Raw genomic sequence first — 24,380 nt, 5'->3', positions numbered from 1 at the left:
CAGAACGAGATATCACTGACAAGATTTTGGCTGGCTTGCTTGATATCTCTCTCTTTCTCTTTCTCACTTCTCATGCCTCTGTGCATGCTTTGCACAGACCAGATACATTAAAGGTGCGTAGAAAATAAAAAAGGTATCATTAATGAAGTTCAAAATAGTAATTTCAATAATCTCAGATAAAATTCAACATAGGATAATAGTAAGGTCATGTATTATTCATATATATTTTTATATATGTAAGTATATATATGTTTTTATCTATATAAAATATAGATATATAGAAATATAGAGACAGTTTTCCAAAATCAATAATCCTGTAAGAATAATGTGATCCCACAGTACTTTTGATAAAAATGCCCTCCATTTATTTAAGTTACTTATGTTTTATCAAATGGCTTCCATGTCTTTTATTTCATTGCCTTCTACAATGTCAGAAGGAATCTGAAAGGCCGGGCAAGGACTTATCATCTCACAGAGTAACAAAATTGAGACACAGAGAAATTCTTTTCCCAAAGTTGCAGAACTTTTCAGAGGCTGAACTTGACTCTTGGCTTCTTGAATCCAAATTTTACTCTGTGGCTTGCTCTGCCAATGACAGAACTGAGGAAAGATATTTTAAAACAGCTTCACATGCAATCTGTAATTAAGTTGTGCAACTCAGAGAGAAAAACCTAGGTTTAGGTTCCAGCTTTAGTTAGTCCCAGCTCTACCACTAACTAGCTTATATGACCCTGTGGAAGTTACTGACATTTCTGGGTTTCTGTGTCTGCATCTGAAAGTGAGAAATCATGGGGCACCTGGGCGGCTCAGTCATTAAGTGTCTGCCTTCGGCTCAGGTCATGATCTCAGGGTCCTGGGATCGAGCCTCGCATTGGACTCCCTGCTCTGTGGGAAGCCTGCTTCTCCCTTTCCCACTCCCCCTGCTTGTGTTCCCTCTCTCGCTGTGTCTCTCTCTGTCAAATAAATAAATAAAACCTTTAAAAAAATGAGACATCACAAGAAAAAAACTGTAAGTATGTACAGTGATGGATGTTAACTGAACTTATCATGACAATCATTTTGCAATATATACAAATAACAATCATTATGTTGCAAACCTGAAACTAATGTTAGGTCAATTATACCTCAATTTAAAAAAAAAAGAAACTAAAAAATGCAACTACAAGTAAAAGGAAGTGTTAATTAAAAACCACAAAAAATGACATTGAGGTGAAGTTTCCTATCCTTATACCCGAGAGAGGCACAAACCAGGCAAATGGACCAGCTGGTCCCTGCGTCAACTACAGAACCTTTAGTCTAGTTCTCAAGGCAGTGGCCAATACTCCTTCAGGGTTGGGACTCATTTGTATTCCCTGGGCTAGCTCCTTGCTATTGAGTGTGGTCCGGAGCTCAACAGCTTTGGCATCACCAGGAAGTTTGTTAGAAGTGCAGAATCTCAAGCCTCACCCTAGACCTACAGAATGAGAATCCGTACTTGAGCAAGATATGTAGATAACTTTGATGCACATTAAAGATTGAGAAGCACTGGGTTAAAACATCTCTTAGATTCCCTTAAAGTTCTCAAAGTCAATGACTGTAGGACTAAAAAAAAGGAATTTTTTAAGGATTTTAGGTAGCTCTCCAAGGCTGCTAAACCAGGTCTTCAACATCTATACGGTAAAGGGGTAGAGGAGTTCATTGGTAATTTTTTGTGCTCCCTTTTCAGAATGCTGAATTAATCACAATCAAGGCACTGACTTGATTTGATAAACACCAGGGGGACAGTGAACTGGAGAGGGAACAATTAAATCCACTTCAACCAGGGATCCCTGTCCAGCGGTGGCCAACAGTTCCTGTTCATTTAGTCAATTACACAGTGAATTACTGCAGTGAGAATCTGCCAAATGCACCATCCACTCTCACAACCCAACCCTTGTTGGGAGACTGCTATTAATCTGACACAGCCTTATCAAACATCTCTCTGTTCCATTTTAACACCAAAGAACCCTTGACTCTGAGATCTGCCGATGATGGTGGACAGTAAATGATTTAACTTTACAAAACGCAGGCTGTAGGTTGAGTTAGGAAATGAAGAAATTATGAATTTAAGGAGATAGGAAAGAGCTATGGTGAGTGCTGTGAATTGTGCAAGACTGTTGAATCACAGACCTGTACCTCTGAAACAAATAATACATTATATATTAAAAAAAAAAAGAAGAAGATAGTAGGAAGGGAAGAATGAAGGGGGGAAAATCGGAGTGGGAGACGAACCATGAGAGACTATGGACTCTGAGAAACAAACTGAGGGTTTTAGAGGGGAGGGTAGTGGGGGCATGGGTTAGCCCAGTGATGGGTATTAAGGAGGGCACGTACTGCATGGAGCACTGGGTGTTATATGCAAACAATGAATCATGGAACACTACATCAAAAACTAATGTTGTAATGTATGGTGATTAACATAACATAATAAAATAAAATTAAAAAAGTGTTAAAAAAAGAATATCAAATCTAAGCCGATGCTTTGCTAAAGAATATCAGCTAGACTCTGTGTCAAATATTGAAAACCCTCAGATAATAATAATAATAATAATAATAATAATAATAAAAAGACCTGGGTTGAAATTCCAGGTTTGCAACTCACTAGCTGTGACTAAATATGTTATTTCTCTCCGGACCTCAGCTTTTGTCATCGTTAAAATTTTAGAGGACTGTAAGAGTCTCTAGTAACTCAATAAGCTTCAAACTTTCATGAGCATCAGAATCATTTGGAGAATGTGCCAAAATTTAAATTCTTGGGTCATCAGAATTTCTGATTCAGTAAATCCAGGAATGGGCTAGGGTTCTGCATTTCCTAAAGTATTGGTGATTCTGATGTTGTAGTCTGAGAATGACCCCCTATAAAATGCTACCATGGGACAGTGGATGGTAAAAATTCAAGTAAAGCACTTGTAAACTCTTGGTAAATGTTAGTTTTTTAGATATATTAGTAGTAGTTCAGAAGTGCTTTGTTCAATGTTACATACTGGGTAGGAGCAGGATGGAACAATTTCCAATGCACCAGAATGGTTTCCTGTTTACTAATATTTGTCAGAGTACTTTGTTGAAAAATGCAAGGTATTGAGGAAGGATGCAGATCAAATTATTATGTATTGTCAAGTCAGGGAGTGAAAGGCAGTGCGGCACAATGGGCAGGTTATGCCACAATTGGTCTTTGTTATTTAATTGCTGTGTGTCCGTGGACTCGTCAATCTATTTCTCTGGGTATCAGTTTCTTCATTTATAAAATGAGAAGATCAATTCATATTCTTTTAAGGGTTAAAATACTGTTATTCTGTCAAAGCTATGTATATCCTGGCAGGACAGAAGAGCTCCTTGCTCTTTTTTTCCCCTGAAATGGAATGTGTCTTTTACTCTGTGAAGCTTTTCCAGAACGTGCATTTAAAATTAACACCTCAATAGCAAGAAACTCAGTAGCATGTTTCATGTATACTATGTACTATTCATTCTGATTATGTCACACAGTTTAAAAGAATATTATACGGGCAGTGGACTGTTCCATCAGACTGACAGAGACAGTGCTTCTGAATTTAGAAACAAAAAATCTTGAGAAATGGGAAAAGTCAGAGTTCTGCCCTTGCAATCCTTTTCACAACAGACATCAATTTTGAGGTTGCAATCCGTTTCACGATAGACATCAATTTTGAGGTTAGTGCTTAAGAAATGCTTACTTTCCATGTACTTCCTCATATTTCCTCTGCAATCCTTAAAACTATCTTTTGAGGGCAGAACAGTCAGCCCTATTTTACAAATTAGGAAACTGAGGCTCAGAGAGCTTTCTCAGGCTGACCTATCTAATAAGTGAGAATTTTGGGGCTTAAACTCAGGACGGTCTCAAATTCAGAATCGAGTAGGTTTGAGGAAGCCGGTATGTCTGTGCTCTCAACAGCTGTGGTACTCTCCAAGAGCAGTAATTTGATAAACCTGCTGAACGATCAACACATTTGTGATGTTCCCTCTAAATCTTGTCCCTTGTGAGAAAAGTTTAAGGCTGCCCTGCTGCTGGCTACAGTGAAGTGAGCAACGTGTATCTGAAAGACTCTCACAGGAATGCAGCCCGTGGTGCTGGCATCAGGGGACCACATCCTCAACGGCTGAAGTAAACAACCCTGACGTGAGTGAGGAAATGTGAAATGCTTCAGAAAGCAGTATGCACTGTTGAGGACTCTTAACACAGTGCACTCTCAGGGTGGCACCTGGGTTAGCAGGCCTGCGCTCCGGGATTCAGAGATGCTTACCCCGCTAGGGAGTCATAGCAGTATCTGCGACTCAGTGGAAGAAACTGCCTATGGGGTCTTTGAAGCTGGTTCAGCTTCCAGAAATTTTCTGCAGCAGAAGTTAGTAGTAGTACTGAGAGGCAAAGAGAGCTTGTTTATTGCTGAGGGAGATTTCAAAATTATGTCAGGTTCCATTTTTGTTATGTCTCTCTTGGTGCTCTTTGCCAAAATTAAACAACCATCAAGCAATTCTGTAAACCTTTTCTCAGCAGAGGCCATAAAAAAACTCCTAATTTCTTTAGGAACACAAGACTTGCTGGAGGTTCTTTACTTGTTTTGTTTTGTTTTAAAATAATTTAATATTAATAGAAAGATGGTTAATAAAAATTTAATGCCATCCTTAATTCCCAAAGCTGCCCATGGAATACACAGTTTTCTATTTTTCAACAGTTCATAATCTTTCCAGAGTTTTCTGAGTAATAATTGTATTCATTATACTACAACTGTTACTACATTTCCTAAGATCTGAGATTTTATTATTTATTTTTTTTTTTACAAAAGATTTTATTTATTTATTTGACAGAGAGAGACACGGCGAGAGAGGGAACACAAGCAGAGGGAGTGGGAGACGGAGAAGCAGGCTTCCCGCAGAGCAGGGAGCCCGATGCGGGGCTCGATCCCAGGATCCTGGGATCATGACGTGAGCCAAAGGCAGACGCTTAACGACTGAGCCACCCAGGCACCTCTAAAATCTGAGATTTTTAAAACTAAAAAATACATTAATTTACTGGCAGGTTTTTATTAAGGAGAAAAGTAAAGAAATTACATGTTTACAGTATAGGTAAGTATCATACTAACTTCAGGAGCTCTTCAAAAGTGAAGCGTTGTCTTAAAATTCAAAACTATTGCATGTCTTTCTTTAAAGACTATGTTAATAATCCACAAGCTGTGCTTGACTTCCAGCACCGATTTAAGCAACATGGTACTGGTATGTTAGCACTACTGTATTTCGAATTCTAAAATGAATAGAAGAGGCAATGTATTACTAGTGCTTTGAAAAACCACGAAGTATTATATATATACTTTTTCTGTTGTTTGCTAAATTTTGTTTACTGGCAACACGGGCCCTCTGACAGAACAAATATGTTTTCAAAATTTAACTCTTTGGTTGTGGTTCTCATTCTACAAAAAAAAAACAAAAACAAATTGAAGGGAAATGAGTCATAGTTGGTAAACACTGGCCTCCTTGTAGGACAGGAGATAACCAATTTCTCTGATTAAGAAGGGACTCAACACATGATCCCAGGGTCCTGGGATCGAGCACTGCATCGGGCTCCCTGCTCAGCGGGAAGCCTGCTTCTCTCTCTCCCACTCCCCCTGCTTGTGTTCCCTCTCTGGATGTCTCTTTCTCTGTCGAATAAATAAAATCTGAAAAAAAAAAAAAAGAAGGGACTCAACAGAGAAATTGACCAGGCAATGGACAAGAACATGGGAGTAAGATTCAAGGGGCTTTGGTCCTGAAAATGTGTTTCATCAATGAATGCCTAGGTGTCTGTTCCATTTACTCATTTATCAAATGGGTTACCCTCTATGTATCTGGTTATTTTTGAGATAATTGAAGCACATTGAAAAAGTATAAATACTATACCAGGGCACAATATTATCATAATCTAATGGACCTGCCTGCTTGGCTATTTACTACCTTCTTTATAGTTTACATTTAATTTACATTCTGATTAATCCAGTGTAAGAATTATATCTTATTTAGATGAGTTAATTTTAGAATAGGACTTGGATTCCTAGTACTTTTAGTTGTTCCTAACCCAGGAAATTGTTTTATAATATTTCTCTCTATAGCCATTTTTCCACATTTTTCCAAAAGGAACATTATTAAATAAAATGGTTTTCTTTTTTAAGAATTTATTTATTTATTTGACAGAGAGAGACACAGCGAGAGAGGGAACACAGCAGGGGGAGTGGGAGAGGGAGAAGCAGGCTTCCTGCCGAGCAGGGAGCCCGATGAGGGGCTCCATCCCAGGACCCTGGGATCATGACCCGAGCTGAAGGCAGACACTTAACGACTGAGCCACCCAGGTGCCCCAAATAAAATGGTTTTTAACCACAGAGTATGATATAAACTCTGTGCAACTGTTTGTAAATTTTAAACTAATAAGCAATTGCTTGTAGTAGAAATAAGTGATAGGAGGTTTAATCAAAAGGAAGCTATGGAACTAATGAATTTCAGGCAAGAAGGCTCAGTAAACATTCTAGAACCACATGATTTTTAAGGTGGTTGAGGTCTTGGAGATCACATCCTTATTTTGCAGAACAGGTTGATTTCTCCGATACTACAAGTATGGCTTAAGTGTCAGAATTAAAAGTTAAATCTCGAGTCATCTGAATTTCAGTTTGCTGCACCACGTTAGAAGATTAATTTTTTCATGGGGTACTATATCTGAGGGATCCATGGGCAGTGTTGCTATGGGTATGTCCAAGTTTAAAAAAAAAAACAAACAACAAAACAGTAGAGGTCTCTTTGTCTCACTGTATCACTGGTGACAACATCAACAAGAAAGTCAGACAGCATGGGCTTGGCTGCTCCCAAGGCAGACCAGTTACTATTCAGCCCACACCATTCTCACCCTCTTTCTCTCTTCCTCCCTCCTTCTCCTTACTCCCCGCTTCCTTCCTTCCTTCTTTTTCTTTCTGATAGCAATAATTATTAGAATATAAGCAATAATTACCAGAAATGAGCATGTGCTATTTATATGTAATTGAGTTGTTCTGGTTAGGTGATATATGATAGCGTTGGGAGAAGTAGGAATTGTATCTGTGTGTGGTTTGTGTCTGAATGGGTGTGGTAGGTATGGTGAGTAAGTGTGTGTGTCTCTGTGTAAGAAAGAGAGAATGTAATAAATGGGTCATAGGCTCATGCTGGCAAATTGAGTGGGAATATGTATACATATCACACTTACACACTGTCTTAAATTTTAAAAGTAATATACACTCATTTTAACAGTTCAAACACTACAGAAGGATACAGAATGAAAAATGGAAGTCTTTTATCATTCCATCCCACTCTCGAAATGTAACCACTGGGAAAATGGATTTTTAACATGTAATAATACAATAATGCTTGTGCTATTGGTTTTACCCCTGGAAAAATATAAAGTTGACCATTATCTTGCACTAACAATAGTATATTATTTAAGATGGATTAAATGTAAAACACAAAATAATCAAAAAGTATGAAAAGGAAAAAAAAACTTTCAGAAAAATTCATTAGACCATATGCCTAACTTAAGAGTTTCAAGAGGAATTTTTATACATTCCAGAAAATGCAGAAATTACAAAAGTATAAATAATTAGACAACATAAAAATTGAAAACTCGTTATGGAATGAGTGAGAACTTGGGAAAAATATCTGCAATGCACATACTAATAAATGGTTAGTATATTTATTATATTTAGATCTCTTGAAACTGAAAAAAGAGAAATGGGTAAGAGTAATCATAGACAAGGGGCTCCTGGGTGGCTCAGTCTGTTAAAGCATTTGACTTGGGCTCAGGTCATGATCTCAGGGTCCTAGGATCAAGGCTGGTATTGGGCTCCCCACTCAGTGGGGAGTCTGCTTGTCCCTCTGGCCTCTCCCAATGCTCTCTCTCTCTCAAATAAATAAATAAAATCTTAAAAAAAAAAGAGTAACCATAGGCAACTCACAGGGAAGCTGATTTCACCACATAACTATATGAAAAGTTATTAAATTGCTTAAGAAATGTGGGAAATACAAGTTTACATACAATTATACCCATAATAAATTGTGAAGAACAATCAATAATCAATACTGTTGAAGGGAAAATGAGAAAGAGAATCTGCTCATATAAAAGTATAAACAGATGTAACAGATGTGTGAAAAAAATGATTATAGGGACACCTGGGGGGGCTCAGTCACTTAAGCGTCTGCCTTTGCCTCAATTCATGATTCCGGGGTTCTGGGAGGTCCTGGGATCCAGCCCCGTGCTCAGCTTCCATCTCAGCAGGGAGTCTGCTTGTCCCTCTGCTCCTCCCCCTGCTGGTGCTCTCTCTCTCTCTCTCAAATTAAAAAAATTTTTTTTAAATGATTATAAAACATTTTGATTGTTTTTCCCCTCAAAAAGTGGGATTTAAAAGTGGGATTATTAATTGAAAATAACCATATGCTTTAAAAAGCAATTAGTAATTAGAAAGAAGACAAAAAATTATGTTCCTTGTGGAAAGAAAAGCTTTACCTGATGAGAATGATAAGAGAAAAAGAAAAAATACAGAAATTAAACATTTTTACAAGCTCAAATATATTATTCTTTTCTGGATTCTAGATTTCCTGTCTTGTTTTACCTAATCCATGTTTATTAAAATATTTATACATGATTTTCTACTTTTTATGTATCTTTTCCTCTTTAAAAAATATCTAGCTCTTTAATTTATCTAGAATTTAATCTGTAGGAAGGGGTGGGTTAGATGTATGGTATTACAATTAAATATTCCCAAATGGTCAGACCATCCAATTACTCACCACTCTTTATTAAATAACTCACATGCTCCCAATGATATTAAATGATACTTTTATTAATAATTTAATTTTCTAATGTTTCTAAGACAATTTCTGTGCTCTTTATTTAGATGGCACTGATTCAGCACTATACTGCATTAATCACTCTGGTTTTATAATTCATTTAAACTTCTGGTAGAGCTATTCTTTTCTTATTTTTTTCACTTTCCTGATTCTTCACATGTATTTTTTTTCTTCCACAAAAACTTTAGAATTACTCTATCAAAGTTCTAAAACAAACCACTAAAGATCAAAACTCCAAAGGAAGCCATTGGTCATCCAATGGGATTTCACTAAATTCATAGAATAATTTAGAAAAAAACTGATTCTCTTAAAATGTTAACTTGGCGCGGGGGTCTGGGCCTCGCGAGGTGCCTGCCCGAGCCCCAGTGGCTAAAGCTTCTGCGCCCTGCTTCCACATGTAGGCATCTTTCGGGATAACTGGCACAAGCGCCGCAAGACCGGGGGCAAGAGAAAGCCCTACCATAAGAAGCGGAAGTATGAGCTGGGACGCCCCGCTGCCAACACTAAGATTGGCCCCCGCCGCATACACACAGTCTGAGTCCGGGGAGGCAATAAGAAGTACCGTGCCTTGAGGCTAGACGTGGGGAACTTCTCCTGGGGCTCTGAGTGTTGTACACGAAAAACAAAGATTATTGATGTTGTCTACAATGCATCCAACAACGAACTGGTCCGCACCAAGACCCTGGTGAAGAACTGTATTGTGCTCATTGACAGCACACCGTACCAACAGTGGTACGAGTCCCACTATGCACTGCCCCTGGGCCACAAGAAGGGGACCAAGCTGACGCCCGAGGAGGAAGAGATTTTAAACAAAAAACGATCAAAGAAAATTCAGAAGAAATATGATGAAAGGAAAAAGAATGCCAAAATCAGCAGTCTTCTGGAAGAGCAATTCCAGCAGGGCAAGCTTCTTGCGTGCATTGCTTCAAGACCAGGCTAATGTGGCCGAGCAGTTGGCTACATGCTAGAGGGCAAGGAGCTAGAGTTCTATCTGAGGAAAATCAAAGCCCGGAAAGGCAAATAAATCTTCCTCCTATCTTCGGTCATGTAATAAAGGTGTTTATTGTCCAAAAAAAAAAAAAGTTTTTTTAACAAATTTTTCTTTCATCAAAAACATTACTAGTAATAAAAGGGCTCTTTCCTTTCCTTCCAATATTTTTATTATTGTTTATATACTCTTTATATAATAAAGAAAAGCTGTGAAAACTTCCCTTTCTCCTTTCTCATATGGTTTCTAAAAGTTTCTCCCAGAATTTTTTTTTTTTTTTTTGCTAAGAGTGAAATCCTTTTTCCTCCTTTTCTAACATTCCTTATTTTCTCTCATGTAGTTTCACTGGCTAATAATTTTTACAAAATTAAATAATAGTGTGATGGTAAGCATCCATTTCTTGTCCCTGCCTTTACTTTTCCACCCTAAGACAAAATGTAAGAGAGAGCTTTTGGTTAGATGAAGAGAAGTAAAGAAACAGCAAGAAAAATACCCATCATTTCCCAATTTCCTAAGGGATTTTAAATTTACAACCAAAAATGAATACTGAAATCAATAGATATCTGAATGTCTCTTGGCAATCTACTGAAAGGATGAAAAAATTTTCACCTTTTCAATGTATTAATATGGTAAATTATATTATAATTTTATTTTGAAATGACAGTATGTGCTTAATGTTGCAGTTTGCTTTTAATATTTTTGGGGTTAAACTTGATTTAAAAAGATTTTTTTTTCTCCAATGAAATACTCATTGATAAGGTGGATTCATAGCTTTTTTTCATATACTTTTGTTTTTCTCAGATATGGTTTTGGCACTGGAAATATTTGCTTATAATATTTGACAAGACTTATTGCTGAAGGCTTCTGGCTGGAGTGGGGTTACATTGTTTTGTCAGTTTTCTTAGTTTTATCTTTGGTAATTGCTCTGTTTTTGTTTTCTCTTTCTGCTAGGTCAGTTTGCTAATTTATATTTTCTAAGGATATCATATATTTTATCCACATTTTCTGAGATTTTTGCATAATTTTCTTTTAATTTCACCTTAAAAAAACAATTATTATGCTTTTAAAAAATTTCTACTTTGGCTCCCCCTTGCTTCTTTAATAAGCTTTTCCTTGATCAATTATTTCCCTATTTTACTTAGTTTTTTAAAAGAACTGATTTATTTATTTTTTTAAATTTTATTTATTTATTTGTCAGAGAGAGAGAGAGAGAGCACAAGCAGGGGGAGCAGCAGACAGAGAGAGAAGCAGGTTCCCCGCTGAGCAAGAAGCCTGACATGGGACTTGATCCCAGGACCCTGGGATCATGACCTGAGCTGAAGACAGACGCTCAACCCACTGAGCCACCCAGGTGTCCCTAAAAGAACTGATTTATTTGTACGTTATTTTATTTTGATTTTCTATTTAGTTAACTTATAATTGATCTTGATGAATTACCTTCTCCTGCTTCTTTTAGATATATTGTTGATCTTTTTTTCAACTTTTTGAATTGTGCATTTAATTCACTTTTAAAATTACTTGCTAGAAATGTGTTTGAAACTATAACTCTCCCACTATTACTTTAACCACATCCCTTGGAATTAATTATATAGTATTTTAAATTTCCATTATTTTCTAGATGTTCTTCAAATTAATTTTTATTGTATCTTTGACACATGAGTTGTATAAAAATGAGGTTATACAACTAATAAACTTTATTAAATACATGACTCAGGTAATGTTCCTATCATTTTCTCTTTTTATTTCCTATCATTTTATTTGGATGCTGTTTCAATTTTAATTTTATGAATTACATATAAACTATTAATCAATGATAACACCTTTATTTTGGACTGCAATTTTTATAAAATATCTCTCAGTCGATATTTTTTACCTCCAATTCATCCTTATAACCTAATAATAGTCATAATATTAATACTATTAAAAAGTAATACTATCCAATCCTCAGTTATCCTCAGACTTGCATTCGTCCCATTTGGTTTTGCCTATGACTTTACAAAGAATATTTCTCAATACCTGTACTTTAAAGGTGTCTCTAATAGCATTTTGTTGGGTTTAGTTGCTTGATTTAATCTAAGAATATTACTCTTCTGATAGGTAAGTTGATTAGGTGCTCTAGTTATAGCAGTTAAGACAAGTTTGGTCTTGGGACGCCTGGGTGGCTCAGTCATTAAGCGTCTGCCTTCGGCTCAGGTCATGATCCCAGGGTCCTGGGATCGAGCCCTGCATTGGGCTCCCTGCTCCTCAGGAAAGCTGCTTCTCCCTCTCCCACTCCCCCTGCTTGTGTTCCTTCTCTCGCTGTGTCTCTCTCTGTCAAATAAATAAATAAAATCTTAAAAAAAAAAGACAAGTTTGGTCTTAATTCTATCACCTTAATTTATGCTCTAAATTTGCTTTTAAGTTGTCCTTATTTTTTCTTCTGACATCTAGCTTTAGATGCCTTATCTGCAACTTTATTTATCACCTTCTTATTATCTAAGGTTTGTATATGATGAATTGTCAGTTCATCGTACCAATCCTGATCCTTAAACTTTCATGTTTCAGCGGATACGACAGATCTGGGAGATAAAATGCAGATTCCTCAGCTGTCCCACTAAAAGTTGTGATTTACAATATCTCAAGTGGAATCTACTTTTTAAGCGAGCACCCCAGATGACCCTAATGTAGGCAGTCTATGGTACACCCTTCAAGAAACACAGTCGTAATAATCTATGTTAATTTTAAACATATCCTTAATCTTCAACTTCTTGATTCATAAACTCTAAAGATAAAGAGTAAATGTTAAGTCCTTGCTATGAACTAGGAAACAATACTTTCTCCCTCTTCAAAAATACATATCCTGATTTATTTTTTTAATATAGTATTTAGTTTTTTAAAATAATTGAATTATCTTTTATTCTGTAACTTTAATTTCTGGAGCTGTTTAGCTTTAGATTGACATACTGTCTTGGCTTTTCCTATTCTAAAGTTCCTTACTTTGACGATCTTTAATTGGGGCGAGACTTTTTTATGAAGCTTTTTAAATAAGGTGTCATGGATGCTCTGTTCACTAAACCTTGGATACTGAGGATAGTTTATATTCTTTTGCCTTTATCTATCAGTAATAATATTCTTAGGTTACATTTTTTTCCCCTCAGAGCCCTGTAACATTTTTCCATTATTTTACAAAATTTAATATTGCTATGGAGTAGTTTGAGTCCTAACTTTTTTTTTCCTTCCTTGTAGATCATTCACTATTTCTGACTGGAAGTTTAGTAATGTCAGAAGAATATAATAAGGTGGTAATGAGATTGTATAATTTTTACCTTGGAACCCAGTACATCCTTTTGGCTTACTGATTAATTTCATCGCAGGTATGTATAAATATATATAATGTCTAGCATATTTGTTAAGAGTGTTGCCTGTAGTCATATTTTCTGTTCAACCATTTCTTAGCTGTCTAACCTTAAGCAAGTTAATTACACTCTCTGGGTCTCAGTTCTTCATCTGTAAAATTATAATTACTACAACAAAGGATAATAATAAGAACTACGTCATGTCATAATATATGTAAAGTGTCTAAAAACAGAAAAGGTATTCAATAAGTATTCATTATTATTATAATTATTGACATCAGATTTTTTCTATTCCATTTTATTCCATTCTATACTAACAACATGATTCTGCATATTTAATCTCCTGTACCTGTTTTACATATTTATTATGTCTTTTTCTAAGTGGTTTTTCTCTCTGCATTTCTCTTCTCTCCATTTGGCATGATTTTCTACAATCTGAACTCTTGTGGTACTGCATTGATTCTTTGCCACACTTACTCTCTTTCTTACTATTTTAGATTCAGTTACTAGTTTCTACAGAGATTGCTTTCTCTTCATTTTTGCCTTCTTAATCACCTCCTAGCACCTTGTTTATCATCCCATCCTTGATCTTTTGTTTCATACTCTCTTCCAATTTTTGGTGAGAAAAAACATTTTTTAGGGAAATTTTAATTTTTCCTGAAGTATTTTTTTTTCCAGTAAGAGTTGTTATCTGTCTTTAGCATCCTGACTTCCTTTCTTTCTCTACCTAAGAAGATAGAGTCATTTATAGTTTTCTTACAGAGCTGCCATGCTGTTTCCTTGCTTAGATGCATCTAATGGTTTCCCCATTTGTTCAAATATAGCTTGGGTGGGTTTGCCTGGATTCTGCTTGCATGAATACTGACCCTGCTTATGCATCTCTGTCTCTCTGTAGAGCTTCAGTTTGAGTTGAGTGTTGATTGTTTTTGTTTTGTTTTTCTATTGCTGTTTTATTCTCTATGGCTTTTGAATAGAGAGGACATAGGTTTTGGATTCTTCTACCTTCATTTCCTAACACTTTTTCAATTGGACACAGGCATCAGTTTCTGTCTCTCTGTCATTTTAAGGGCTGGGTGACGTGTGTGTGTGTGTGTGTGTGTGTGTGTGTGTGTGTGTGTGTGTGTACTGCCACACTCTCATAAGGTGCTAGTAGGTATGTAAATTATAGCAGAACTTTACTAGGGAACAACTTGGCAATAATGTATCACCATTTTAAAGGCATGTACTTTTTTTACTCAGCAATTCCATTTTAAGCAGTATATCAGGAATCAATGGTGTACAAACATGTAGCAATGGAATGCTTAGTGTTGTTTATAATGGAAAACCACTTGGAAACAATGTAAATATCTAATAATAGGTTCTTGTTACATAAATTATGGTACATATATCAATAAAGTATCTTGTAGCTACTAGAAATGATGTATATTTATACTTGAAGTACAAAAAGGGAAGTGGAAAATAGCAGTATACACAATAGGAGGGCATAATTCTTTAAATAAAAGTATGTCATGTGAATAAAAGGCAATTTTAACAATGATTATGCCTGGGTGTGGAGATAGAGACAGTTTTCATTGCCTTTTATACATTAAAAAATCATGAATTAGTTTTATAATTAGAAATATAGTAACAGAACTAAGCAAAAAAGAAAAAAATGAGAAAGACATATATTCTCTGCTACCATCTCCAGAATAATAGCAACTATTTATTGAGTGCTCTTTGTCTGGTACTATATAAGGCCCTTAATATAATTATCTCATTTAATCCCCTCAGCAGCTCCATGAGGCAGAAATTAGTGTTTTAGTTTTCAGTTGAGGAACCTAAAGGGTGGAAAGGTTAAACATGTCTAATGTCACATAGCTCATAAAAGACCATGCCTGAATGTAAACCCAGTTCAGTCTGATTCTAAAAGCCATCATTTTCCCAGTGGACCCTATTGCCTCGAAGGACTGTCACATACATCTTGATGTTTTTACAGGTTACATATTTAATAGCTCATTATTCAAACTTTTGAACACCAGTCCTTATTTCATACACTAAATGTGAACTTAAAAGAGAACTTGAAGGACAGAATAAAGACATACCCAACAAAAAAAAGCATAAAAGCAGAAGACAATAAGATTCATATTTCAATGTAAATCACTGAACATTCTCTTTAACATAATGTTTAAGGAAATAGGGAAAGAATTCTTAACAAATTAGGATCTAAATCATGGCATTAGAGTATCATTAACTCTTTCAAACCATCAATTGAAAAATTGAATGCACCAAAGAGGCAACTTGTCTTTGAAATACTCTCACAATCTGGGGATTTTCCTGAATTTTCATGTAACTTTACCCGGTCACTAGAACAATCATGCAGTATACTTTGGTTTTGGTTTTGAAAAATACAACATTCTTCAATTATTTTCATCATAAACCCAAATTCCAACTGTCAAACATGTTTTCTTCTAAATGATTAGCATTCTATCCAGAATACTGCCCAACCAAATCAGTCTACTTCAATTTTAACAAGAGTAGCTAGAGTTAAAAACAAGAACAGTATCAACAACACAAATAAGATAGCCTAGGAAAACAGACACAGTAGGGGCTGGATGTTTAGGGAACTAGGACTAAATTAGTGATGGCAAAATGTCAAATATCTCTTCTCCTGGAATCTACCTAATACCAATTATCAGACTCTGTTACTATGCATACCACAACAAGTAATAAAGTTGAAAGGCAGGTTAAAACACCATAACAGAGTAGTAATTTAATAAGTAAACCATACCTTTCTCCCACCCCAAAGGCAATAAAAATTTGGAATTGAAGAACCTTGGGGCAGAGCAGTAAAATTAGAGAAGAACATGATACTCAGAGGATACAATAACAGCTTATCAAGCATCAAGTCCTCATAGGAAAGATTCACAAGCACTCACTATCATTCACTGTCTCACCAAGAAATAGAAATTTTAAAAAATGTAGTTGGATAAGTAGTGGATGGTAAGGTAGAATGGGGACAATTCTCCTCCTCCTGGAGTGGAGGGCAATATGAATGACAATTTGCCAATTAAGAATTGCAAACACATGAGGATTCAGAAACTAAACTGTAAGTATTAGCAAAAAAAAAAAAAAAGGTTTTCTTTGGAATTAATTTAAGTCAAGAGCTATAACAAAGAACAATCTCAATTACTGCCTTTTACCTATCATTATAATAATGCTGAGTCCACCAAGGTAATAGTTATTTGTAAAATATATAACAATAAAGCAACAAGGACTTGATGCAAACATAACATTCCTAGACATAAATTAATAATCTACGACAGAAAATATAGGTCCTTGAATTTCGCGCCAACCAATATAAGGATGTATAATTCTCTACCTATTCCACTAACCAAAAGAAACACAAGAAAACTAAGAAATGCCACAGTATATAATGACATTCTATTCTCTCAATACAAATGAAAAGGAATCTCAAAATATGATGCACTTGGTTTCTTTCTCTAGCACAGGAATAATGACTGAATAGAACACTGAAGCTTAGGCTCATCATAGCTATATTAAAAAAAAAAAAAACAGGAAAATTCCATTTAGGTATCATGAAAACATTTAAGTTATTTCCAAGTCTCTGTGGATATAAGTCCATAGGTTATCTGCAAAGACCCCATACATTATTTTACAGGGAACAGCTAAACAAATTGGCTCCAACAAAAATACAAATAAATGGATTAAAAACTGGCTATCTAACCGTATACAGAGAGAAATCGTAATTGGTAGTCCGTCTAGTTGGGGAGAGGTTTCCAGTTGGGTCCCACAAGGATCGATATTGGGTCCCATTTTGTTTAATATCTTTATAAAAAATCTGGAAGACAAAGTAGAGAATGTGCTAATTAAGTCGACTGATGCCAGTAGAATAGGATTTGTGGTTAAAGTAAATTGGATATAGATAAATGCTACTGGTCTTTAGAAAGACTGATGCTAACAGAGAGTAGGATTTTGAATTAGCTGTATTTTTTAATGTATCATTTAAAAAAATCTAATTCCAAGCACTAGAAATAAATAGATTTAAAAAGTTTTAGTAGCTTTGCATTACAAAAAATTAGGCACAATGGATAAAGGCAACACAGAGACTCACAACATCCATGAACACAGAATAAAGAATGCTCCCCAAATGGAGATCTTTTTGGCACAGCTCTATTTGGAAAACTGGTGTTTATGGGTCCCTCAATGCAATTAAGATATTGGAGGCTTTTCAGATATGTAGGAGTCAAGGTGGTGAAATGGCAGGAGTAACTAAATTCTCAAATATACATATACTTAGTTATTGGCAGCAAAATAATCAATGAACAACATAAAGCTTAAAAGAAAGAAAGGAGAGTTGAAAACTTGAAGCCATAAGCAAGAAAAGGAAGTGAAATTAATCAAGAGCAAATTCTATAAGGAAATACACACACACACACACACACACACACAAATAGAAGAATGCAAGGGATAATAGGAAGGACTCTCCTAACACTAGGATAGAGATTATATATATATATATATATGGTTTTGTTTTGTTTTTTAATTAACAACTCTAGAAGATACTTGGAAAAAATATTCAGTAGATGTCTTTTTGGTTTGAGGTTTATTTAAAATTCTTAGTAGTTTATGACTTAATTTGTCACATGAAGACAATGAAAGATAGTTTGTTGGCCATGGACTCTAGTGTGTAAACAGATGTGGTTTGTTTTTTTTTTCAGGTGAAGTCAACTGAATTGAATATATGGAGTAATGTGGAGTCAGGTTTTAATTTTTACATTATTTTTGTACTTGCTAGCATAGCAGAATGTATACCAGATACAGACTGGAAAATCCAGATCAAGTCTCAGAAATTTTATTAATTTTGTTATGCAACCTTGGGTATTTTACTCTCCTTAAGAGCCTTAGTTTTTGTATCAGTTAAATGGCAAGATAAGAATTGTTTTAAGAGCTGCATATATTCTTGTTAAATTAAAAATTTACAGGAAACCAATACAGAGAAGATATTAGAAAAATGTGGAAGTATGCCCTTGAAGCAACAGTTGGCTCCCACTTGGCTAGACTTCCCATATTCATCCCTCCCTGACCTCAGGACAGAGCCCAGTTTAAAAATCACTTTAGATGATCTGACATGCTGCCTGCATCTCTAGGAAACCATCAAGGGAAGCTGAAAAGGTCAATCCCTCTCTTGGTGACTGATTTTTCCAGAGCATCCAACAATCCTTAGCTGATTATATGTGCCCCAGCTTTAGAAAAAAAAAAAAGAAAAAAATTTGAATTACAGTTGAAAAGAAGGGACATTCTTGATAAGAAATAGAGTGGCATTATTCATGATGCCAACACAAAAGAAAGTGATGTGCAATCAGAGCCCTATGTAGATCTCTAATCCTTCATGCTGGGTTAAAAAAGAAACCATGGGAGTATGAAATGTGAAATGGTCACCTTTTGTTTTAATCAAATCAGGATGGCTCTAAGTATTCTGGCCTAAGAAATGATAAAGTTTGTAGCTGGTTTGCTATAGATTTTATAGCTAATACCTGTTGAAAAATTATTTCCTTGCACTGACTTTAAAACTTCTAACATGAAACATTCCTCTGCAGATAGTACTCCCTTTTAGGAATGGGATTTCACCCTATATGCTATATATTTACACTGTAAAATATACAAACATTGGCAATATGTCTGGAGACTGTAAATTTTACTTTAAAAAGTAATAATTCCTATCATTTATAATATTTTAATATTTTATTAGTATTTACCTCTTACAGAGTGTTTACCATATATTGAGGACTATGTTATCCTCTCTACACATTATCACAAATAATCTTCATAATAACTTATGAGAGAGGCATTAACCCCATTTTTATAGATGAAGAAACTGAAGGGTCAGAGAGGCTTGCTTGCTTGCTTGCTTATTCGTTTGTTTATTACGTACTGTCACACAACTGTAAATGGATGGTAAATGCTGGATTTGACTGACTACAAAATACTTGTTTAGAACTGTTGTGCTAATTATAACTCCCGATGTCTTGATATTACACAACTTGATTGAAGAAAGTGGAGAAACCACTTGTATTTAAGAGATTTAAGAACAGGACAAGCATCTTATATTTTTCTGGGCCTCCCTCAGTTTCCTATGTTTGAAACTAGAGGATTGGATTACAGTAGGGTTTTTTAACCTCAGCATTATTGACATTGGGGCTGGATAGTTATTTGTTATGAGGAGGCTGTTCAAAGCACAGAAAGATGTTTGGTAGCATCCTGGGCCTCTATTCACTAGATACTGGTAACAATTCCCTCCTCCCAGTTTTGACAATCCAAAATATCTACAGACATTGTCAAAGATCCTCTGGGGGAAAAATCACCTGTTTTTTGAGAACCACTGTACTAGAAGAACTCTGATATCTTTTTTGTTCTCTCATATTCTATGCTCTGAATTGTGGGTCCAACTTCAGCCAAGAGGATAGGCTTTTCACCACTGTGGGGTATTTGCTCAGTGAACCATTCTCTATCTCCATCTCAGTACGTTGAATTTAAACTCTGAAGCTCTCCAGATTCAGTTTGCTATAAAACTGCCACTCTCTGGCTCTTAAATTTATCATTTAAATGCAAATTGGCATAAAAAAATAGGGTAGATGAAAGTTAAAAGAGATCAGATGTTATCTTATTAAGTCAGCATTTCATTAGGCAATTGATTTAGAATCATTTCAAACTGCAGTCCTGTGAGATAGTTTTATTTATTTATTTGTTTGTTTATTTATTTAACTAACACTACAATATCAGAAAAATCATAGAATGGATTTAAAAAGCATTCTTTTGTTTGACAGCTTGAGAAAGCCATAATGCTAGGTTGGAATCTACTGACAGATTCTAATAAGTGAAAACTCAGGTATTGTAAAGAAATTGACAATTTTCTAGACCTGTGGTTCATTAGCTTTTAAAGGTCATACTTAAAATTTGCATCATTACAAATATCATCTCCCAGGGAAGGAGTGCCTTTTCTTAGAGAATAGCACCCCCCCCAAAAAATGAGACCTATGGATATGTGAAAACATCAGTAAGTTAGAAGCTCTCATTGTGTTTGCTCCAAATAGAATTCAACTGTAGAGATCATTTATGGTATGCTATCCTTAGAAATCACTTGAAGATAGAAATATTAAAATGTCAATTAAATAATGATTGATATGGTTAATAATTCCAGATGGTTTAAAAGTATTACCATTTTCCTAGTTTCATCACAGTGAACTATTTATTAAATTTAACACTATGCACTACTTTATAAACATTATTTATGGCAGATATTAAAATAAGACCTTGTTTTTCTGTCTATTTTGAAGCATTTAAATTTGCACTATGGGAAAATACATTTATAAATATTCTGTTTAGTGCAGCAAGTTTGATAGAGGAAGCCAGGTGAAGTCACATTTGGGTAGTAAAAAGGGATGGATGCATTGGGACTGCTGTCAAAAACCTCAAAATGGAGATTCTAAATCTTCACTGCAAATTAGAATGACATTTGAAGAGTTTTTAAAAATTCTGATGTCCAGGCATACTCTAGTACATTCAAATAAGAATTTCTGGGAAAGGAATCAGGCTTCAGTATTTGTTAATTCTCTCCCAGTCAGTTGCGCACGCAAGGTTGAGAACCATTGCCTTAAAGACTAAACAGGGTTTAGAACTGCATGGAAAACTGTTCTTTGACTATGCGTAACTTAAGCAAGATGGCAGTCTCTTACAGTCACGTGCTCCAGTGATCTTAAGTGGTACATGTGCAAGGCATTAAATGATTATCTGTCACTGAAGGAAAAAATTACTCTTTTCCCCCCTCCACTTATCTTTCTATCCTCCTGAGGACTTCAAAGAGAAAGACTTCATTTGTTGCTGGTGACTCTGTAATACATCTCTGTACTTGTTTATCTCCCTTTTAAATCAGGGAATGGGCTCAGGCCCAGAGCCTTCATCTAGTATAGCCTAGAATTTAATAACATAGTTTCATATTTCTCATTTAAGATTATCTTCCAGCAAGTAATACAGATTTAAGTGATATAAAATTTCCTTTGTTAGTTATTTAAAATAACTGTAAATAAATATAAAGTAAACAACAGTACACATTATATTCATATACGGAAAAAGTCACAAGGGTAGTTCTCAGATGAATGTGGTTTGGGCAACCCTATTGTTAAGGTAAGGGGTATCCAAATGTTGTATCATGAGTTTTGGCCCTAATTATCCCTTCATCACTAATTAACTTTATGATTTTGGAAAAACTACCCATTCTCTTCCCTGGGCCTTGGTTTCCTCATTTGTTGAACAAGGCCATTAACCTATATTTCTGGCATTCTTCTATGAGTTTAAGAAGCAAGGAGGGCTTGCCCTCTGAATCTACCTTGTTGACATCCAGGCGCATCTTCTCATTGTTGGCACTAGCAGCTTTCTCAGCTGCTTTCTTTTGGCGTTGGGGTCCCCTCCCAAAAAAGATGTAGTTGACCAAAGCATATTCCAGAAGGGCCATGAAAACAAAGACAAAGCACCCCATCAGGTACATGTCAATGGCCTTCACATAGGGGATTTTAGGGAGAGTCTCCCGCAGGTGGGTATTGATTGTGGTCATTGTAAGGACGGTTGTAATTCCTGAAAAAAAAAATGACAGAGTTAGAATCATAACGTCCCTGTTTCCTTGCTGCTTTCATCATAGTTGGAAAGATTAATTGTACTCGTTCACTTATTCATATACACCACAAAATACTTACTGGGTACTGATTACGTACCTGCGCTGTGATAGGCCCTGGAGACACATTTAAATCATGAATTTACAGTAAAATTAATCACTTGGAGACTTTTCCTTTATTTACATTTTTATATTTATAGTTATATATCTAGTGAGGGGCTAGAGATGTGAATTAAATGCTATGGCAGACATCTGTATACGGTGAATGTTGAGGATATGGAGAAGACCCTAGTTGAGCCTCGTGATGCAGCAGGAGAGAAGTCTGGAAATAAAACCTGGAGCTGAGTCCTGAAGGATGAGTGGGAGATACCCAAGCAACAAAGGACTGGAGCTCAAGGTGTGGTAGAGAGGGCTTTTATAAAGGTGTGCTTTGTGTGTGGGGGGAGAAAGAACATGGCTCTTCAAAAGCATCTCAAGAAAGTGAATGGGGTATATTATAGGATATGACAGGAAGCACGGTGAGGAGAGTGAAGATTAAGCAAGGCTGCATAATGGAGAGCCATATATACAGAGCCTAATGGGGAGTCTGAACTTAAAACTGAAGGCGAGGTGGGGCCTTTGACCAGCTTTAAGCAGGGAAGCGAGGGACAAATTGTGTTTAGGACAATCAGTCTGGTACTAGTGTGGAGGATAGAAGGAAAGCATACAAGACAGAAATAAGGAATCCCAGCTAATAGTTTTTCAGGATCATCTATGTGATACAGAGAAAATAAATTAAAATAATCACAATAGTACTGAAATCAGTGAATGCATTATACAGATGATATAGACAAATGACTATAAAAACTTCGAAGCTGGAAATGATGGGTAACAAAGAGGCAGGTGTCTAGCCCTCATGTTTCTGGACTGGGCAACTAGGCATGTAATGCACAGATAAATAATATAGAAGCATTATAAGATTATGGGAAATGGCATACTGGGTCAAGTTATAATTGTTCATCCCACTGAGTGGTCATCTCCAACAGTGAACAGTAGTTTCCCTCTACAATTGGAAAGATAGAGAGAGATATGCTGGGTAAAAGCACTGGGAGTCCAGAATCCTGAGTATGGCAAGGTCCAGTTTTGTAGCAAAATAGTGATGTAAAAATAGAGCCCAGAGATCAAGATCACACAGATGGGAAATGGTATAATCGACATTTGAATGGGGATCTCTCTGACTCAGAAAGCTGAGTTAAGTTTCATTTCTATGATTTTTTGGAAGTATAAGTTTTCTGATTTAATTTTATTTCTCTGAAAAGATAATAATTTTTGTCTTATTTTTCTACATGCTCATAAAACAGCTATAGAAAAAATAAATTTGCATGTCTGATTCTGAGCAGGGCCAGAAAAACTCTATTCTTACTTTAGGTGTCTTAGAGTTTTTGTATCTTTTCTATAATATCAGTTATTTTGAAACATTCCCCAGTTTCATTTATCTTTTCATTATTTCAACTGCAGATTATCCTGTTCAACGTGTATATTATAAGACTGACAGTGCTGATTTTGCTTTTTATCTCAATCTCATTTTAAGATATTTCTGACCAAGTAATAAATTACTCACATCAAAAGACATTTTACAAATTTCTTTTAAAAAGTAAATAATTTATTTATTATTCCTGTAATAGACATTAAATTGACAGTAGATTTTCACTTTGGAGTAAGAGGATATTTACAAATTCCATTCATTACTTTATTCAGCAAATATTTACTGAACACCATTCATTGTGTGAGTTATTACAGGCATAATGGAAGCAAAATCAGATAAGGACCTTTCTTCAATGTATCTTTCAGTACCATGAAGAAAAGGGACATCACAAACCAAATAAATATAAATTATAACTGTAATTGGTCTACAAAAGGAAGTTCTCTAGTATTTTAAGAGAATATATCACAGGGGACTGGACTCAGTCCAGGAGGTCATTACTTCTCCCTTCCATTCTTGAACTGCCACAATCTAATCTTAAAACAGTAGCCAGAGTTACCCCTTTCAATCTGAAATCAAATCGTGTCACATCTTCACTCAGTGACTCTCTCATTTCACTCAGAATAAAAGCAAAACCTTTATAATGGCCCTGGAACGGCTTCAGAATCTTGGGGATTGACAATGTAGGGGAGCTACATTGTCTTGACTCCTGAACTCCCTCTTGCATTCACCTCGCTGGCCATCTCGCTGACATCCTTGGCACTTTACTATCTCAGGGCATTTGTATATAGGTTAGAATATTCCCATCCAGACATTTAAGTGTGTCTGTCTTCTTGAAGTCTTTGGTCCATCAATAATTTCTGAATGAAGTTATTGTAAACTGTACCTCCTGGCATATCCCACCCTTACCTTGCTAATTTCCCTCTATAGACTTAACACAGTTCACATATTATAAGCAAAATATATTTATTGTCTTTTTACTGCTGGCGTATCTTCCAGAAGGGCACTGCTTTATCTCTAGTGTCTAGTACGTTTGGCACATAGTAGGTGTTCAACAAATATTTG

General features: G+C 35.7%; 1 protein-coding gene and 1 pseudogene across 3 annotated transcripts in view; one reads left to right on the top strand and one right to left on the bottom strand.

The window, feature by feature from the left end:
- The window catches only part of GABRB2 (gamma-aminobutyric acid type A receptor subunit beta2), a 240,787-nt gene that overhangs the window by 18,774 nt on the left and 197,633 nt on the right, over positions 1-24,380 (bottom strand). For 2 of the 3 annotated variants that reach the window (XM_027606576.1, XM_027606577.2), the window contains exons 9-10: positions 21,572-21,816; positions 16,913-17,026 (exon numbers count right to left, since the gene is read on the bottom strand). In XM_027606576.1, the coding sequence (XP_027462377.1) occupies positions 16,913-17,026; positions 21,572-21,816 (359 nt within the window). The remainder of the gene's footprint in view (positions 1-16,912; positions 17,027-21,571; positions 21,817-24,380) is intronic. The other variant, XM_027606578.1, reaches the window with a different exon arrangement.
- Positions 4,267-9,932, top strand: LOC113929174 (annotated as a pseudogene).

The sequence above is a fragment of the Zalophus californianus genome, chromosome 5, assembly GCF_009762305.2.
Source record: "Zalophus californianus isolate mZalCal1 chromosome 5, mZalCal1.pri.v2, whole genome shotgun sequence".
Classification (NCBI taxonomy): Eukaryota; Metazoa; Chordata; class Mammalia; order Carnivora; family Otariidae; genus Zalophus; species Zalophus californianus.
The sequence above is the reverse complement of the archived record's forward strand: the minus strand, read 5'-3'. Positions and strand labels throughout refer to the sequence as shown.